Source organism: Pseudopipra pipra, chromosome 3, assembly GCF_036250125.1.
Source record: "Pseudopipra pipra isolate bDixPip1 chromosome 3, bDixPip1.hap1, whole genome shotgun sequence".
Taxonomy (NCBI): domain Eukaryota; kingdom Metazoa; phylum Chordata; class Aves; order Passeriformes; family Pipridae; genus Pseudopipra; species Pseudopipra pipra.
The window spans coordinates 10,440,907-10,457,565 of NC_087551.1; the positions used below are offsets into that span (position 1 = coordinate 10,440,907).

General features: G+C 38.6%; 1 protein-coding gene across 5 annotated transcripts; it reads left to right on the plus strand.

The window, feature by feature from the left end:
• Window positions 1-5: 5 nt before the first annotated feature.
• On the plus strand, window positions 6-15,078 carry TRMT6 (tRNA methyltransferase 6 non-catalytic subunit). Of its 5 annotated transcripts, XM_064647712.1 has the most exons (12): window positions 6-114; window positions 654-823; window positions 2,234-2,361; window positions 2,756-2,865; window positions 6,070-6,161; window positions 6,250-6,333; window positions 7,478-7,602; window positions 8,861-9,225; window positions 9,464-9,549; window positions 12,668-12,770; window positions 12,858-12,944; window positions 14,273-15,078. In XM_064647712.1, exons 6-12 carry the CDS (start codon window positions 6,302-6,304, stop codon window positions 14,444-14,446), a joined length of 972 nt encoding a protein of 323 aa, XP_064503782.1. In that variant the 5' UTR covers window positions 6-114; window positions 654-823; window positions 2,234-2,361; window positions 2,756-2,865; window positions 6,070-6,161; window positions 6,250-6,301; the 3' UTR covers window positions 14,447-15,078. The 5 variants fall into 5 exon arrangements, with proteins under 5 accessions (XP_064503782.1, XP_064503783.1, XP_064503784.1 ...); XM_064647713.1 differs by lacking the exon at window positions 2,756-2,865; XM_064647711.1 differs by lacking the exon at window positions 654-823 and having other exon boundaries at window positions 7-114.
• The last annotated feature ends 1,581 nt before the right edge of the window (window positions 15,079-16,659 follow it).

Sequence of the window (16,659 nt, forward strand, 5' to 3'; positions counted from 1 at the left end):
GGCGGCGGCGGCGGCGGCCATGGAGGCGTCCCCGGGCGCGCGCATCCGTGAGGGGGACTGCGCCGTCCTCAAGCGCGGCGAGGTCTTCAAAGCCGTGCCCGTCCTGCGCCGGAGGTGAGCGCCCGGACCGCGGCTCTCCGTGCTCGGTTTGCGCCTTCTCCTGCCCCCGTGAGGCGCTGCCAGCGGCAGCCGCGGGCCCTGCCGGAGGAAGGGGGGGGTCCCAGTCCCAGTCCCATTCCCGGTCCCGGTCGCAGTCGCGATCCCGGTCCCGCCGCTCCGGGCACAAACAGCGGCCTCGCCCCAGGCTGCTGTGACAGGCGGCGGGAAAGGTTTTAGTGCTGCCTCGGTTCCTATGACAGAAAACAACCCGGAAGATCTCCTGGCTGCGTTTCTCCTGAGAATTCTAAAGGAATTTAAGGTGGTTTTGTGTTGTCGTTGTCAAACGGGTGCCAGTCGAAGAGGAGAAGAGGTGGCGGCAGCCTGGGAAGGGAATCGTCATCACACCTCGCCGTGGCACGGGATTTCTGCGAAGTGCAGCATCGCCTCGTTAATTAGGGCTTGTTAATTGGCCTCGGTGTGCTCAGTGTGCAGGAAGATGCTGGCGCTCAGCTCTGGATAGTTACTATGAAAGGTCTCCTATTTCTCTTTCCTAGGCCATCTGGCATAGCGGGAAGCGCCTGTACCCCAGCAGGAATTGCTAAAATCAATGGACACAGCCCTGGGCTTCTCCCCATTGCAGCAGACAAATTTATAGACCAAGGTGTAGAAGTCAGTGTTGGGTAATGTGGCCAGACATCTGATTCAGTAGGATGGAGATCTGAAGGTACTACGCTTGAATGAGACTGGTTTAAAAATGCTGTAGCTCAGACCTAGGAATTTGGGAGCACTGGTTATTGTCAGGCTTAATGTTCACCTGTAGCATCTGGCACCAAAATCAGGTAGCCCCTGTCAGCCTGTCACCGACAAGATCTTGGTCATTAAGTCCCTCTTCAGTTTTTGTTTAAAATCTCTGTCATAAAAGAAAGAATACAAAAGCCAAAGAGTAAACATAGCCATAAGCAATTAAATTAGTTTTGCATTAATTTTCCTTTCTGTAATCTCACGAGTTTAAGGACACTCCAGGAACATGTGACAATAGCTATGGTTGGATATTCTGTTTAGAATGGTCATCAAAATGAAATTTGATTATGTGCATACATTTTTAATCTATTTAATATTTTATTTAATTTATTTAATATTTTGAGTAATTTCAAGTCTTTTGTAGTAATTTATTAGTCTTTTAAAATCTGGGTTGGCAGGGGTTAAGGGATTTTAATTTATAATGTCCTTTTTTAGGAAGAGGATTTGGTAATGTCTCTGATAAAACTTTTTTATTACACTTCCTTTAAATTGTAGATTTTATTTGGGGATACAAATAATATAATATGTAAAATATATGTAGAAATCTCATACTTCAGTCAGTAGAAAACTGGAAAAAACAACCTTTTTCCTTAGTTTCAGAATTAGTGATGAGTATAATTTGCATAATAGCTCCTATTGACAAGTTTTGGTTTGAATGTGAGTGTGGCATAATATATTGTTACTTGTTCCATTTGGCAAGATTGGCATTTCTCTGGTTAGCAAGGCAGCCTTTGTAGGCCAGCCTGAAAGTTGAAGGCTTTGTGGATCCTGTTTTATGTCAAGAAGGAAAAATGCAAACCTGCCTTAATGCAAAAGGGATGATACAGTTTGGTTTTTTTTTTTTTAAAACATTTCTAGGATTACAAGGCACTCTCTGTTGTCTGTTTTCTTCATAGTCTTTTGACAAATGTTATTTCAAAGGAGCTCTGCAACATACAGGTTCATGCTCATCTTTTTGCAGTGATCTGCATGACCCAGCCTGGATTTCCTATGATTAATTTAATTCCTTGCCTTATTCTGACTTTCTCTATCAAAAACGGTACTGTATAATTTGAGTGCCATAGCCTTGTTTTATCTCTTACTTTAAATGTCTTTTGAACTGAAAAAATTTTTTCTTACTATATGTTCGATTTAAGTTCTTTGTTCTTTTCTTAACCAGTTTCAGTTTAATGTGGGTTTTGTGGTTAATTTCACTTTTTATGTTTGTCCTGGTTTTCTTAAAGGATAGAGATAAAAATGTCATGTATAAAGCTATAGTTTAAGCTCAACTCTTGTGGGTTTCAACATAGTAAAAATAATGCTTTTAGTGTCATTAACTTTTCTCTTATTTCAGAAAAATTATCTTTGAGAAGCAGTGGTTCTACCTGGATAATGCCATTGGACATATTTATGGAACTACATTTGAAGTAACCAACGGTGGAAACCTCCAGCCAAAGCAAGACGTGGAAGAGACTACCACAGGTATCACAGAGCAGTGACTGGTGTTTGGAAAAACTAGTTCAAATTAATTTTTCTTTGATAATGGAAAAGCTTTCTATTAATCATTTGTTAACTTAATGTTACTTATATTCTTTCTGTCCTAAAAGTGCATGGTTTTGTCTTGATCTGTTGTTTCACTAGTCTTGTAACAAATAAGCTTTTTAATATGGGAGAAAATCTGAACCTTAGTTTGGGTGAATTTATATACATTAGGGTTTATTTTACATATTATGTTTCATTGCTTAGGCTGTGCTTTGCAAGGCTGTAAAACGTGTGGGTTTAATTATGAGAAATCTGCTTGCTGTGAAACTAAAATCATGTGTTTCTCCAATTTATTTAGTGCTAGATTTTACAAATCTATATCCTTTTCCTTTAGAAACAAAGGAAGCAGGTACAGATAATCGTAACATAGTTGACGATGGGAAGTCTCAAAAACTGACTCATGATGACATAAAGGCTTTGAAGGACAAGGGTATTAAAGGACAGGTAAAAATAAGGTTTTGGTGTCATTTCTTTGCTACCTTGATGGTTATATTTTAGTTTATGAAATAGGCTATTCTTTTTATCTGTGTATAGATTTCAGTACTTCTTTGTTCTGGTCAAGTCATGTTTTTTGGTTTTACAAAAATGCCAAGGCTATTTTCAGAGAAAATTTCATGTGAGGTGTGCAACTTTGTCAATGGAGAGTAAAGTATAGATTTTTATGGCATCAGAAGTCATAACAGATAAAAAAGTACAGGTCATATAATCCCCGTTTAGTTTTGTTTCTGTATAAGAATCAAAATGCTCTTTCTGTGTTACAGATGTTTTAAAAGCATGCCATAATTAAACTATCAAAGGTATAGGGAAGGATTATGGACAAATAACCAAGTATGAAGAAATAACACTGTGTAGCAAATGTACCATCAGTGAGCCTGTAGGTACCTACCAAACACGTGTGATGCCTGTGCTCTACCTGTACCTCAAAAGCTAAGAATGTTCACAAGAGATCAGTTCTGTTCTGTTAGAAAAGGGGTTGGTATTGACCCTGCACCTTGTCATAAAGTGAGTGAGGCCATCTTAAATGTCAGTGAAGAACACTGCTGTTCTGCACATGCAGTCAGGCAAAATTGTCTCTCTTTGGTTTACCCTTCCTAATAAAAATAAGAAATTGCTCATGCTTACATCAAGTCCATCTCATCTCCTGTTTGCATCTTGCTGTTTGCTGCTGCTCTTTGGAGCAGTTTTTCTGCTTCTGCCTGCTTAATAATGGATGGACCCAGGGAGTTTAGAATGGTATTTCTTCTGTTTCCATGGTTGTGCTGCTAGTTGTGTTATCTCTTTGAGAAGAATGTACTAATCAGTCTGACAGCTTTGATGTTTTCTATTTGTTCTCATTATCCATGGCAGAAGATCATTCTGACTTTTCTGTATGTCCTCAGTGTGTCTGTGCAATACATCTACTGTGCTTTTATTTTAGGTTATTAAAATATCCTATTTCATTACTCTGGTTTCTGAACCATGGCTGAATATTCAGTTTAAGTTATATTAGCAAAACCAGACATTATTCCTCCATAAACGTCTAGAAAAATCTGAACTCCTGTTTAGGAATGGCTTGTCTTTGTGATTCAGGCTCAGTTTTTAGAGATGATTGTTATTTCAAATAAAACTTCAGTGTTGTTGTGGCTTAACCCCAGCCATCAACCAAGCCCCTACACATCCACTTGCTTGCTCCCCCACCAGCAGGACTGGGAGAGAAATCGGAAGCGTAAAAGCTGCAAAACTCGTGGGTTGAGATAAGGACAGTTTAATAGGGAAAGCAAAGCAAAACAAGGAATTCTTTCACAACTTCCCGTGGGCATGCAGGTGTTCAGCCACCTCCAGGAGGACAGGGCCCCATCACATCTAGGGGTGACTTGGGAAGACAAACACCATTACCCCAAACATCCTCCCTTCCTTCCTTCTTTCCCCTAATTTATATATTGAGCATGACGTCATATCCAAGGGTCTGGAATATCCCTCTGGTCAGTTTGGGTCCCCTCCCAGTTTCCCATGCACCCCCAGCCCCCTTGTCAGCTTGGCACTATGAGAAGCAGAAAAGGCCTTGGCTCTACGTAAGCCCTGCTGAGCAATAACAGAACCAGCTCTGTAGGATCAACTGTTTTCAGCACAGATCCACAACACAGCCCCGCACCAGGCACTGGGAAGGAAGTTAACTCTACCCAGCCAAAACCAGCACAAGTGTTGATGGGCCTTGATTTCCCATCCCTTCACAAATCCTTTCCAGTTCCTGAGGGATATGTGTCAAAATGAAGATGTGAAGTGGCTTGTACTCCCAGGGCATTGCACAGTGCTGCAGCTTCCTTTTGGCTTTTGCTTACCCCCAAGAAATACTCCTCAGTTTCCTCACAGTAAATTTTACTGCAACGAACAGCCCCGCAAAACAACAACATAAACATCCCAGGCACTCCATTTAATTTTTTCCAAGAATAAAGCAAAAAGGAGGAGATGGTGTTTCACACCATTAGTAATACATGTTAAGTGTTTGAAGGAATAATGGCCTGAAAAACTGCTACAGGAAGTGAGAAGTACTTGCAGCACTGTGTTTTTAAACTCTGAGCAATGAAAGCTCCATTGGTTTGGTTTGGTTTTCTTGGAAATATTAGTGATCCCTTCAGCTGGAATCTGAAAGTATGAGGAAGAGTTGGATTGGCAAAGGGTGGAGACTAGAATAAAGAGACCAGGAAACCAAAACTGGAAGCCTGGGAAAACCTAGAAGCTAGAGAAGGAAAAAGTCAGGGGGAGTGTTGTAGGAAATAATAAATGCTAAGGAGTTTGACATTGTGCAAGGAGTTGGTAATACCACAATTTGTGAGGCTGACAAAATTAACTGGGGTGAGGGAGGTGTCTGACCATTAGCCAGAGTGGAGGGGAAGAACTAACACAAAATGGGGAAAAAAGATACCCTCAGATGCTGAAATCAGACAGAGGCACCCAAGGAGGGAATTGGATTAAACTAAATATTATGTCTGATATCTGGTTCCTTGTTTTATTTCTGTAAAATATTTTTGCGTGTGTAGCTTCACACAGGGTTTAGTGTACTGCAGTCCCTTTACAAGGGGAATGTTAGACTGACAAAATGTGTCAGTTGTTCATAATAATTGACAACATAACTGCCTCATTCTAAATACAGGATAATTTAAGGTAGCTAATCACTTAGAGAAAGCAGTGTAGTCTTGTTCACATTCAGAATGGGGTAAATATTTAGGTACCAAGACTTCACAGTAAGTGCTGAAGTAATGACTTGCTGATTCTGAAAGGAACACTCCTGCTTTTTCCTCATTTCTGGCCACACAAGTCTGCCCTCTCTCATGAGTTAGTTCTGGCACCTACCAGACTCCTTCTCCACAAAGTACCCTGTTTTCCAGGATAAGCATTTTCTGTTTTATCATTTTTATTATGGCATTCTGTAGTTAAAGAACACGTAAAACCAAAACAATACTATTAAATTCCTACACATAGTCAGTGTAGTGTCTCACTTGTCATGTTGGTTAGTAGAAATTTACTTTGCCATTAATGTCAGTAGAAGTTAATGGTATAAATGCCTCTACTGGAAGAAAATATTTTCAGTGTTTGTTTAAAAAAATACTATATATGAAATGAATGAGAAATAAATGCTAGCTGTAATAAAAATAAATTGTCTCTTCCAAGGAAATAGTTCAACAGTTAATAGAGAACAGTACAACATTCAGAGACAAAACAGAATTTGCTCAAGATAAATACATAAAGAAGAAGAAAAAAAAGTAAGTGAATTTTAAAATGTGGAAAATATTTAGTAATCCTCTAAGCTGTTGAGATTAAAGTAAGACTATTCCTATGTGTTTCTTACAGATATGAGGCAGTTATTACAATTGTGAAACCATCCACTCGCATTCTTTCAACAATGTATTATGCAAGGGAACCTGGAAAAATAAAGTAAGTCTTCATTCTTTTTCTTTTTTCTAATTATAACTTTATCATATACTGTAATTTAATTTTTTTTAAAATACTATACCAGAGTATATAATACCTTTCTTTTTTCTGTGAGTGGGAAGATTGCAAATCGACAAAAAATAATGTGATATAGAAGAATATGCTATTGCAGCAACAGCTTTTACCACATCCCTGTCACCACCATGTGGCAAATTACCTTTGTAGGCAGACGTTCTTTGCATTTTCACAGGTATCTCTTACCTGGTTTTGGTTGCTGGTGTATCATCTCTGTTTTCTGGCTCAGTAATCAAAGTAACAAGCCACTTACCAGAAGCAGGAATTTTTGCCTTTGATGTGTCAGGGGTTCAAAGTCTTCAATCAGAAGTCTCCAGAAACTTGTGGTTAACCCTGGGGTCAGGAGTCAGAGGAGGTGATGGCTACAGAGATCGACTGGGGAGATCCAGCCCTGCTGGATTGTCACTTCTCTGGACTAATACGTTGTTACACACATTCGTAAATATGGACTGATACATGCTTTTTAATGTAGTAATAGTAGATCTAATACACTGAGATTTAAAATCCTCAAATGTATGTTATTTAAGGCTTCTCAAACATTTTTTCCTTCTCCTTCCACCATCTCTGTCACTTGGCTTTATTTTACTATGAAGATGAGTTGTAATTTCTGTAGCTATGACTGAGTCTCTTCAGTTTGTGCACTGCAGGCAGCAGTGTTAGGTTTTGGTCCTGGACTGCAGTGGTGTGTGCTACTGCAAAACAGGTGAAAATCACAAGGAGTCACATTATTGGATCAGGAAATGCATTTATACCATTTGTTCTTTACAAAACTGACATGTCAGAGAAAAAAAGGGAAAAATTTAAAAATTTAAAAACCTGACACAGCACAACATGTCCACTTTGATATGTGCACCCTACTTCACATCCTACTTTTGCTATTTATTCCTTTCTAATTTCTTGTTGGCTCTGGTTCTGGTTCTTCTTTATTACCAGACGGTTAATTAAGAGTTTCCACATGGTGACTGAGGATCACCGACACTGCTCTGAAAATCTACCTGCAATCCAACTTTTTTGGCAGGCTCCTGAGCCAATAGGCAGTATTTCTGACTACTTTGATGTTTGTGCCTTCCAGCCACTTGAGATATGACACCCTGGCTCAGATACTTACCCTGGGAAACATCCACGCTGGCAACAAGATGATTGTTATGGAAACATGTGCCGGCCTCCTGCTGGGAGCGGTGATGGAGCGAATGGGAGGTGAGTTACACAGTAGCTTTAGTAATGCACAGACTTAAGCTTACCTGAAACTTAAGTACACATCGCTGTGATACTTTTAAAAGGCAGCCATTCAAAATAGTTGTCTCAGTTTTTTCAAATCTAATTTTACTGTCTCTGGTATTCAAAGAGATACTTGTTTTTCTATTGCATCTTTCAGTTGGATTTGTTTTTCAATATTTAAAAACCTAAAAAAAGTAATTGACAACTAAATTTGATATAATTGTTTGTATAATGAAATTTGATTAAATTGATATCTCTGTATGTAGATCTGTTTTAGTTCCTGTCTTAGTTCCTGTGTTTAGGAAAAGCTGTAAGGAGCTTGTATGTATATTCTTCCCAGACACCTGGAAGTCCAAGAAAGTGAATGGCAGAAAACAGGAATAGTAGCACTGGAATTCAGACAGCCTACAGCACTGAAAATGCTGCCATCCCTCTTGTTCACTGCACCAGATTTAATGTGTATTCTGCAAAATGTGGATTTTAAAATTATGTGACATTTTCTTGAGGATATTCTAGGAGAAGTTTGACCTGTTTTTCAAACTCAGTTAATTAGTTTCATCATTCAAAGGCACTAGACAGAGGGGACAGTTATATTCCAGAAGCCTGGAAAGGTAGGATGCGTGATGTGATGTGATGTTGTGCACACAGACATGCTGTCTGTTGGCTGAGAAGGACACAGGCAGTGGAAATTGAGTTTGTTGCAGCAACTTTTGGCCATAGAGCTACTTTTTGAAGTAAATTATACAATTTCAGCATAACTACTGAAAGGGTATTTTTAGTAAGTCTAAACAGCTCTTCCTTTAGAGCCTGGATGTTGAAGAAATTCTTTGCCTATTAACACTGTTAAAATTAGCTTTTGTTTTTTATCAAAACAACTCCATAAATAAGTAACAAAAACTGCAGAAATTTTGTCTGTTAATTATTAATTAAATTATCTTTTCTAACAGTTTGCCACTGCTCAGATGTTCTGAGCTAATCCTAAATACGTGTTTGATACTCAAATATTCTATGAGTCACCTTGACCTTTGGAGTTGCAAGGTGTTATCATTTCAATAAAGATCTTTTACCTTAAGGCACAGTTCCACAGCTTGTTAAATTTGATGGTTGGGTTAGGAGTAGGAAATTTACTTTCCTATTCTTAAATGAACACTTCATTCAAGCATTTTGGAAATTTTGAAAATATGGCAGTTTAAGAATTCTGGCTTTCCAATGTGTTTTGATTCTTTTGCTCTCATAGGCTACGGATCCATCATTCAGATGTACCCAGGAGGAGGACCTGTGAGAGCTGCTACCAGTTGTTTTGGATTTCCAAAACCTTATTTTGATAATCTTCATGAATTTCCTCTCAGCAAAGTGCACAGTCTCCTCTCTGGGACATTTTCTACAGAGACTCTGCCTTCAGACCCTGAAGATAATGCACTAGTGGAAGAAGAAAGCAATGGACTGACTGAGGAGAAACAGACTTCCCTGCAGGAAACAGAAGAGGAACCTACTACTGAAGCACCTCTGGAGATCAACCAGTCAGAAGAACAAGAAACAATGGACATTAATGCTGAAGATGTAGAATTTAAAGAGAACAAAGAAAAAGAAAATAAAGAAAATGTGAGAATATTTATTGTGGCTATTCAAGTTTTACAATTTCTATATACATAAAATTCTGCTGTATGAATCAGATGTGCTGAAATACAGCTTGTTCAGGTGTTAAAATAGAATTCTGCAAGTTGTTTCTTTGTCTTACATTAAGACATAAGATGCAAAAAATGAAAACTCAGTCCATGCAATAGTGATCTGACATATAATTACCAGTTAAAGTACAAACTATTTGTTTTGTTGTTCAAAGGTTCGGGAAAAGCAAATGAAGCAATGGGAGAGAAGAAAAAAGCTCACAGAAACCGCTGCTTTGTTGAGGGAAAAGAATGCTGATGGGTGAGTCTGTTTGTAGTTGTTTCCCGGTTTAGGAATGTTATTCCCCAATTTAGTGTTCCCACTGAAGCACCCCAGACTACACACCTGCCCTGCTCCACCTTCCATGGGATGGAGAGGAGAATTGGAGGCACAAAAGGTAAAGATCATGGGTTGAGATAAGAACAATTTACTGGAAATACCAATGAGATAAGAAACCAAGTGGGTCTTGGGTCTTGTTTAGTTCTTACCTGGTTAAGATTTTTTCCTGTTATTTAAATGCCTTGAAATTTCATGATCTAAAAATCAACTAAGTATAAGTAAATATTAAAATAAAAATTTAAATCTATCAATAAAAACCCAGAATCCAGGTAGAATCCAATACAAAATGACTGCCAAAAAAAAAATCATAGGATTCTAATTGCCAAAGTAGAACCTGAGGTTTTAAGTTTATTAAGGTGGAACTAAATTTGTTGGTTTGGGGTTTTGATTGGTTGCTTTGTTTTTAGACACTCATTTCTTTTTTACACAGGAAAAAACTCCCATATAACTTCATTTTACCTGCTGTTACTCCCAGTGAAGAACTTAACACAAATATTCAATATCATAAATTTAAAACAAATACTATAAATATATTCCTACAAATACAGCCCCACAATAGTATAGGAGCATTTGGTGATTTGGTGACTTTTTCTTATGTTCTTAGCAAATGCTGAAGTGATTTGAGTTAATCAAGTAATAACATTAACACTAACTTTCTCTCCAAAGACTGTTAGTTCACTGGGAATAAAGCTTTTCTGCTCCCATAAATTTTAATGCACATTTGTTGGTTGTGTTTAAATGCTTGTGTGTAGTTTTTGGTTTTATTATTATGAAATGTTTTAACTCATATGTTCACTCATGTACCTCATGTAGCATATTTAAGTGGTAGAATTAGCCTTTTTTATAAAGATGCAGAAACAGGTCACTGTGTGTTCTCTAAAGCAACAAAATGGTAAAGGAGGTTTGTAAAAAGCACTGCACATCTGTTTGGCAACAGAACAGCACCACTGGCAATGCCTGTGCATGTGACCATTAAGCTGCCTAAATAATGGTACTGTTTTGGACTGGTTTTATAATTAATGTCTGTGCACGATCTGGCAAAGTGAAAATTAACATCTGACTGAAATAGTATATTTAGTTGTTGATTGAGTTCAAGGAAGCCTGTTTAGCATTTGTCTCTTCTTTATTTGTTTTCAGTCACTTTTATACTTCTTTTGTCCTTTGTAAGGCATGAAAGCTGTAACAAATTACACATCTGAAGGGATGAGTGATTTCTTGCTTTAGGAATTCTTCAGTGTGATGGGGGGAGAGAGGAGTTTATGGTGCCTGAGGGCACTATCCCAGATGGCTCAGTCATGATCACCTTTCTGTAGTCATCTGCCTTTTATAGCCCACTGTTCATTGAGATCAAGAACCACAGGGTAACACAAAAAATTGGCATGGAATAAACAAATGCTTCAAATTAACAACCCTGTACCTGAGTAGAAGCAGGCAGGGAAAGTAAGGGTTTGGTTTGGTTTTGCAGGAGAGAAACAGGGAAAGGATAGGTAAAAAACTGGTTAACGTTGGTGGGGAGAAACATAAGGACTTACTGGCAGAGTAAGGAAAAACTGGTTGTTAGATAAAGATGGGCAACCAACTTTAGGAAAATTAATTCTTGAGGCCCTGAATTTAACAGGGTTTACTACTTAATGCAGAAGATACCATTTCAATAGGATTTCTATCTTCTATTTGTTCAATTCCATTTATGAGAGCTGAAGTCTGATGTAGGTCATTGAGGGGGGAAAAGGAAGATATTCATTGGCTATTTGGTATTCTTTTAAAGAAGACTTTTTAAAGATAGACTTTTTCTGATATTATGAAAGCAGAAATTGGTTTGTGGACACTCCATGTGTTCAGAATTAGACCACCTCCCTCCCTCTACCCTTCCCTGCACTTCCTCTACCCCTTCCTGCTCCCCCCTCACCCAGTACATTGATTTTGTGGCTGGCCAGGCTACCTGCTGGCAGCAATATGTGCTGCCATATGAAAGAACAGAGTTTGGTTTTCCACGGTCTCTCATCTCTCCCTTATCTTCCTGTTTTCTGGCAGAGGTCCTGGCAGTGTCAGTGCAGCACTCCAAGCCTTCCAAGGCACAGGATGGAGTCTTTTCTTTATGACCTGCTTGATAAATTACTGAGCACAATTTTTCTGAGGTTTGGATTTGAAGCAAATGGCTCACAAGGCCATGGCTGGCAAAAAAACCAAAACAGGAACAACTGTAAGAGAATTGTCTCACCTCTTTATTGTATTTAGAAAATTGAACAACCATTTTCACCTCCCTTTTGACAGACAAGTTTAACTGTGTCTCCAGTGCTGTACATTCCCCCAGAGAACAAATGTTAATTAATGGGTCATCTCACGTAGCCTCTGTAAACTAGTGAAGTAGTTTAATTATCCCACTCTTTCTGCACAAGCACAACTTATTACTAATTTACTCAGCCATTTCTTGCAATCTAGCTTGGCAGTGATTTTTTTGGATTTCAGCTGGAGATAGCTGTAGAGAATCTCAACCATCTGTATCTCCAGGTTGTACTATGATACTAAAACAGGGATGGAGAATTAAATAAGAAACCTTTAAGTTTGAAAGGACATAATTTTAAAGATTTTTAGTCATGTCTATTAGGGGATTGTTTTCTCTTTAAATATTCTTCTTATATAAAACTGTATTTAATGAAGACTACCCAGTCTAAAAATCACGGCTGAGGTGACATTCTAAGCAACAATTAGCAGTCACATAATTTAAATTGTATTTGGAAAATGGTCTTGGGGCAGAGAAAGCAGCATGCAAAGTGGGTTGTAAGAATTATTGTGGAGCTCAGCACAGCTGGAATGAGTGCTTCTGCAATTCATTTAATATTCTGCACCTTAGGGAATGAGAGTTTTAGGCTCTTAATTATGCAAGTAGAAAATCATGATTTGTTTTTATATTTGGGGAGTTGTTAGAGACATGAAAACATGCTGATGAGCAACTTTTAAGCTATAATTGATTGCTGTACTAAGTAGGAGGAAATGTCACTTGATGAGTAGAAAACTAATGTGCATGACACTTGTTTTGCAGCTTAATTGTAGCCAGCAAGTTTCATCCCACACCCTTATTACTGTCTTTATTGGAATTTGTTGCTCCTTCAAGGCCTTTTGTTGTCTACTGCCAGTATAAAGAGGTAAATCAAGTATGTTACTTTAGCTATTTACTGTTCAAGTTTGATACTATTCTGCTATGTAACCTACTATTTGGGGTTTTTTTTAAGCCATTATTAGAATGTTACACAAAGCTGAGAGAAAGAGGTGGAGTTATAAACCTAAAGCTGTCTGAAACCTGGCTACGAAACTACCAGGTAAGGATCACAGTAAGTGGCTGTCAAAACTGCAAGTACTCAAATACTGGGGAGCAAAACACTCTCTGAAAATTTTGGACTGACTGAAACAATGGATAAGCTCATGCATTTGTTTTACCCATAAGTAGGGGGTATTCTGAAGAGTTTTAATGCTTCATTTTAACCATTTCAAATGGAAATACTTTATTTTCTTCTCACAAAGCATTTCACTTAAGCACTTCCTGAAATATTTGTAGCAAAGTGTTGTGCTTTAGTGGCTAACCTAAAGCATTGTGATGTGAGAGAGATGTAGCAAAATATTACAAGTGTTTATTTGTTTCCAGCTGGTTTGACAGCTGAAAAAGATGTGTAATGTTGAGAGTGGTCGTGACTTATAAAATTATCATCTTCAAATAGCACATTTCCTGAAACCCAAGTAACAAGTTTCTGGTCTGGGAACTGAAAAATAAAAACACGATGAGAGGGGAAAATATCACCACAGAGAGAAATGTCAGCATGACTGACTTTGTTTGAACAAGATGTTTGTGGGAAAATGAGTTGCTGCTTCATCTCTGAAGAAGCAGAACCCTATCTGAGGAGCAGCTCACCACCTCTGAAGGAGGTGCATTCACTGGCTTTCTCCTTGCCCAAGGGCTTCTGGAGTCCATAAGCAACTATTATTTAGGGGATGACTTAATTCAAGGGTGGCCACGATTACTGACTTACTTATTGGGCAATGAAATTGGGAATGACCAGGAGATCCATAGATGTTCACACGAGGTAGGCTTGGCAAGGGTTACTGTATCCTGGACACAGGTCAGTCAGTCCAGACCTGCAGTGGCAGTCAGAGCAAGGAGGAAATATCTGAAGAGAAGTCCTTTGCAAAGAGTGTAATGCATCTGAAAATGATGGTTCATTTCATGTCTTACCTTAAGCTACATAAAGGTGGTAGTGACAGAACTGGAAATTCCTGTATTCCTTCCTGCTGTTTTGTAAGATCAGCTGTGGTTCCAAATACACCACTTCTGATCACATAATGGGGACTTCCATGCAACCCAAAGCTTGACTTTACAATTTTGATGGAAATGCCACAAAGAATTAATCAGTAAGGCAGTAGCCTGTATGCTTACATATTTCTATAACTGGATTCTCACCTGCAGATACTTTGCCCTTTATAGATAAATACACTTTCCCAAATGGCTGTTTGTTGTTGTGGCTGGAAAAAAAATTTACATCCAATACTGTAAGCTGAAATTACACAACATGATGTGCAGATATAGAGTGAGCTTTTACAGGTGCTTGTTGTGGTGTGGGTTTTGGGTGTGTTTTGTTGTTTGCTTTTTTTAAAGGTCTTACCAGATCGAAGCCATCCAAAACTGACAATGAGTGGAGGCGGAGGGTACCTTCTGTCTGGCATCACTGTTGTCTTGGATAAGAGCAAATCTGATTCCAGTAGTTTAGAAGCACTGAAGATGGAGGAGCCATCACCTAAAAGATGCAAAGTTCAAGATCTTCATTGTTAACATTTGGAGAATTGATTTGGTTTTTTAAATCTCGGGAGTCTTACTGTTAGTAAAATACTTATACTTTCAGTGCTCTTGGCAGCACAGGAATTGTACCTGTCACACATCTGTCAGGAAAAGCAGCAGAACTGTGTGGTGGGAGGATTGTCTCACTCCTTAGCAGTTTACATGATCTGAATGTGAAGAAGAAGAAGCCCTGGAAGCAAACAGCACACTGAAATCATGGTAACTTCAGAAAGAAGAGATCAAGGAAGATAAAGCATCAGTGAAGGCATTCTGTTTGTTTGTTGCCAAAGTTGAATATGATGTAGTTTTTTAAAAGGTTGAGTCCGAATCAACACATCTAACTTAGCTTTCCATTTTCCCAGAGCAGCATCAGAGAATCCTCATCAGCATTCTGTGTGATCTGCTCCCCCTTTGGACACAGAACTCAGCTGTTTTCAGTAATTTAAGAAAGTAGAATGAACAGGGAAAAAAAAAATCATACACTTCTTTTTCCAAAGGAACAATAAAAAGAGAAACTAATGTTAGACATGACCCCATGTTTACAGCATGACCCCATGTTTTCCTGAAATAGATACAGAAGAGAAAGTGCATGTTCTTAAATTAAAATACTAAGTATTTAAACAGAATGTCTCTATTAGTATTGTCTGTCATTTTCCTGAGAGTTGTTATCTATTTTTAAGATACTACTATTTTGAAGACTGCTATATGTATATATATTTATTCTACTGTTTGATCTTTCAGGATGTCAGCTTTTTTATTGATTTTTTTTTTTAACTTTGCATTTGCCATGTCAATTAAACTGCAGGGTGTTTTTCCTAATGAGATTTATCTTCTTTTTCTTACTTTTCCCTCTTGTTGGAAATAAAAAGGTCTAGCATAGGCTTCAGGAGAACACCTTTGCTGTCTGCACTCCAGTGCACCCCTGATCAGAACTTTAGGTCCATGTGGGAGCTCGTAGGGCCAGAAGGACTTGGCTTCTGCTCTTGAACTTACTTACCAGGTTCTGGACTGACTGGACAGACCCTGGAGCTTTGGGATCAAGTAATCAGACTTCATAAAGCTGTAAAATTCTGTATTTTGGGGCACCATTAGCTCAAAACGGGTTATATTCAGTGTAAAGAAGCAGTTAAGGATTTCTCTTAGGAAAACAGGTAGAAGGTATTTCAGGTTTTATCTACTGCTGGGTTCTGCAAACTTTCCTGTGTTGTTTTTCTCCTTTTATGGAAAGTTTCTTCTCTTTCTCTTTTCTTCTACTTATGTGAAAAACCCATCAGGGGAGAGGATGCAAGTTTCACCATCTCTGTTCCACCTGCCCTGTGGATCTGAAAAATGTGCTTTGCCTCTCTCACCCTTCCATACAATGCCAAGTGTGGCAGGTCACATGAGAGAACAGAAATGTGAAGCTTTTTTTAAAATTCTGGATTTCTCAGCTTCTCTGAGGAACCCGTAGCGAAACGCTGGATGTGTGTCCACACGTACATACTGAAGGGAAACTGGGCCTTTGAAAGCAGCCAACATCCAGGATGTGATGAAATCCTGAGATCACATAGCTTAGAGCAATGGACAGGACCCTGGAAGCTTGGGAAAGGATGAAATCCATGTAAGCCAGGAGACTAATAATGAAAAACTATCTTGTGCTTCATTTCTCTTACCTGTAAAGCAGGCACAGGTACTTCTTCTCTGCCACTTCTGCTGGGCTGGCAGGTACACAGGTGTATCTGTGGCACGACAAAGGTGTGAAAACTTACACAGTAAAAGGTAAACTACCAGCATGTTTTAAATCCTACATATCACATACACTGTGGCAATAAAAACAATAGCACGAGAAAAAAATATTTGTATAATTAAAAGATCAGTTTGAGAAATAAACAATATTGGAACACCTGAAAAGCTAGTTTAGATCAAAGCCAAACAGGCTGCATTTCACCAGCATTAACACAAACGTGGCCTCGATCCTGAATCCTGTTTCCCAGTTTCCAAATGAGCCATAATGTTTGTACCAAGGAAAAACAATAAGGAAAAGGAAACAAATCAGTGATATTTCAAAATGACAGAAGGTATTCTGTAGGTAATAGCTGAAGAGCATGTCTTGAGGTACCATTGTTCCTATTTCAATTGAAACGTGAATATGAGACACCAGCACAGCACGAGGGCTGTAAAACCCACATTTGGATAAGTAGTTAAATTGAACTCCAGATATTTGGAGT

Excerpts from the sequence above, each read along its gene's own strand:
- TRMT6 (XM_064647711.1), top strand. The coding sequence starts at position 20 with ATGGAGGCGTCCCCGGGCGCGCGCATCCGTGAGGGGGACTGCGCCGTC. Across the intron at positions 9,226-9,463 it reads AAAAAGAAAATAAAGAAAAT|GTTCGGGAAAAGCAAATGAA; the intron begins GTGAGAATATTT and ends TGTTGTTCAAAG. Across the intron at positions 9,550-12,667 it reads AGGGAAAAGAATGCTGATGG|CTTAATTGTAGCCAGCAAGT; the intron begins GTGAGTCTGTTT and ends CTTGTTTTGCAG.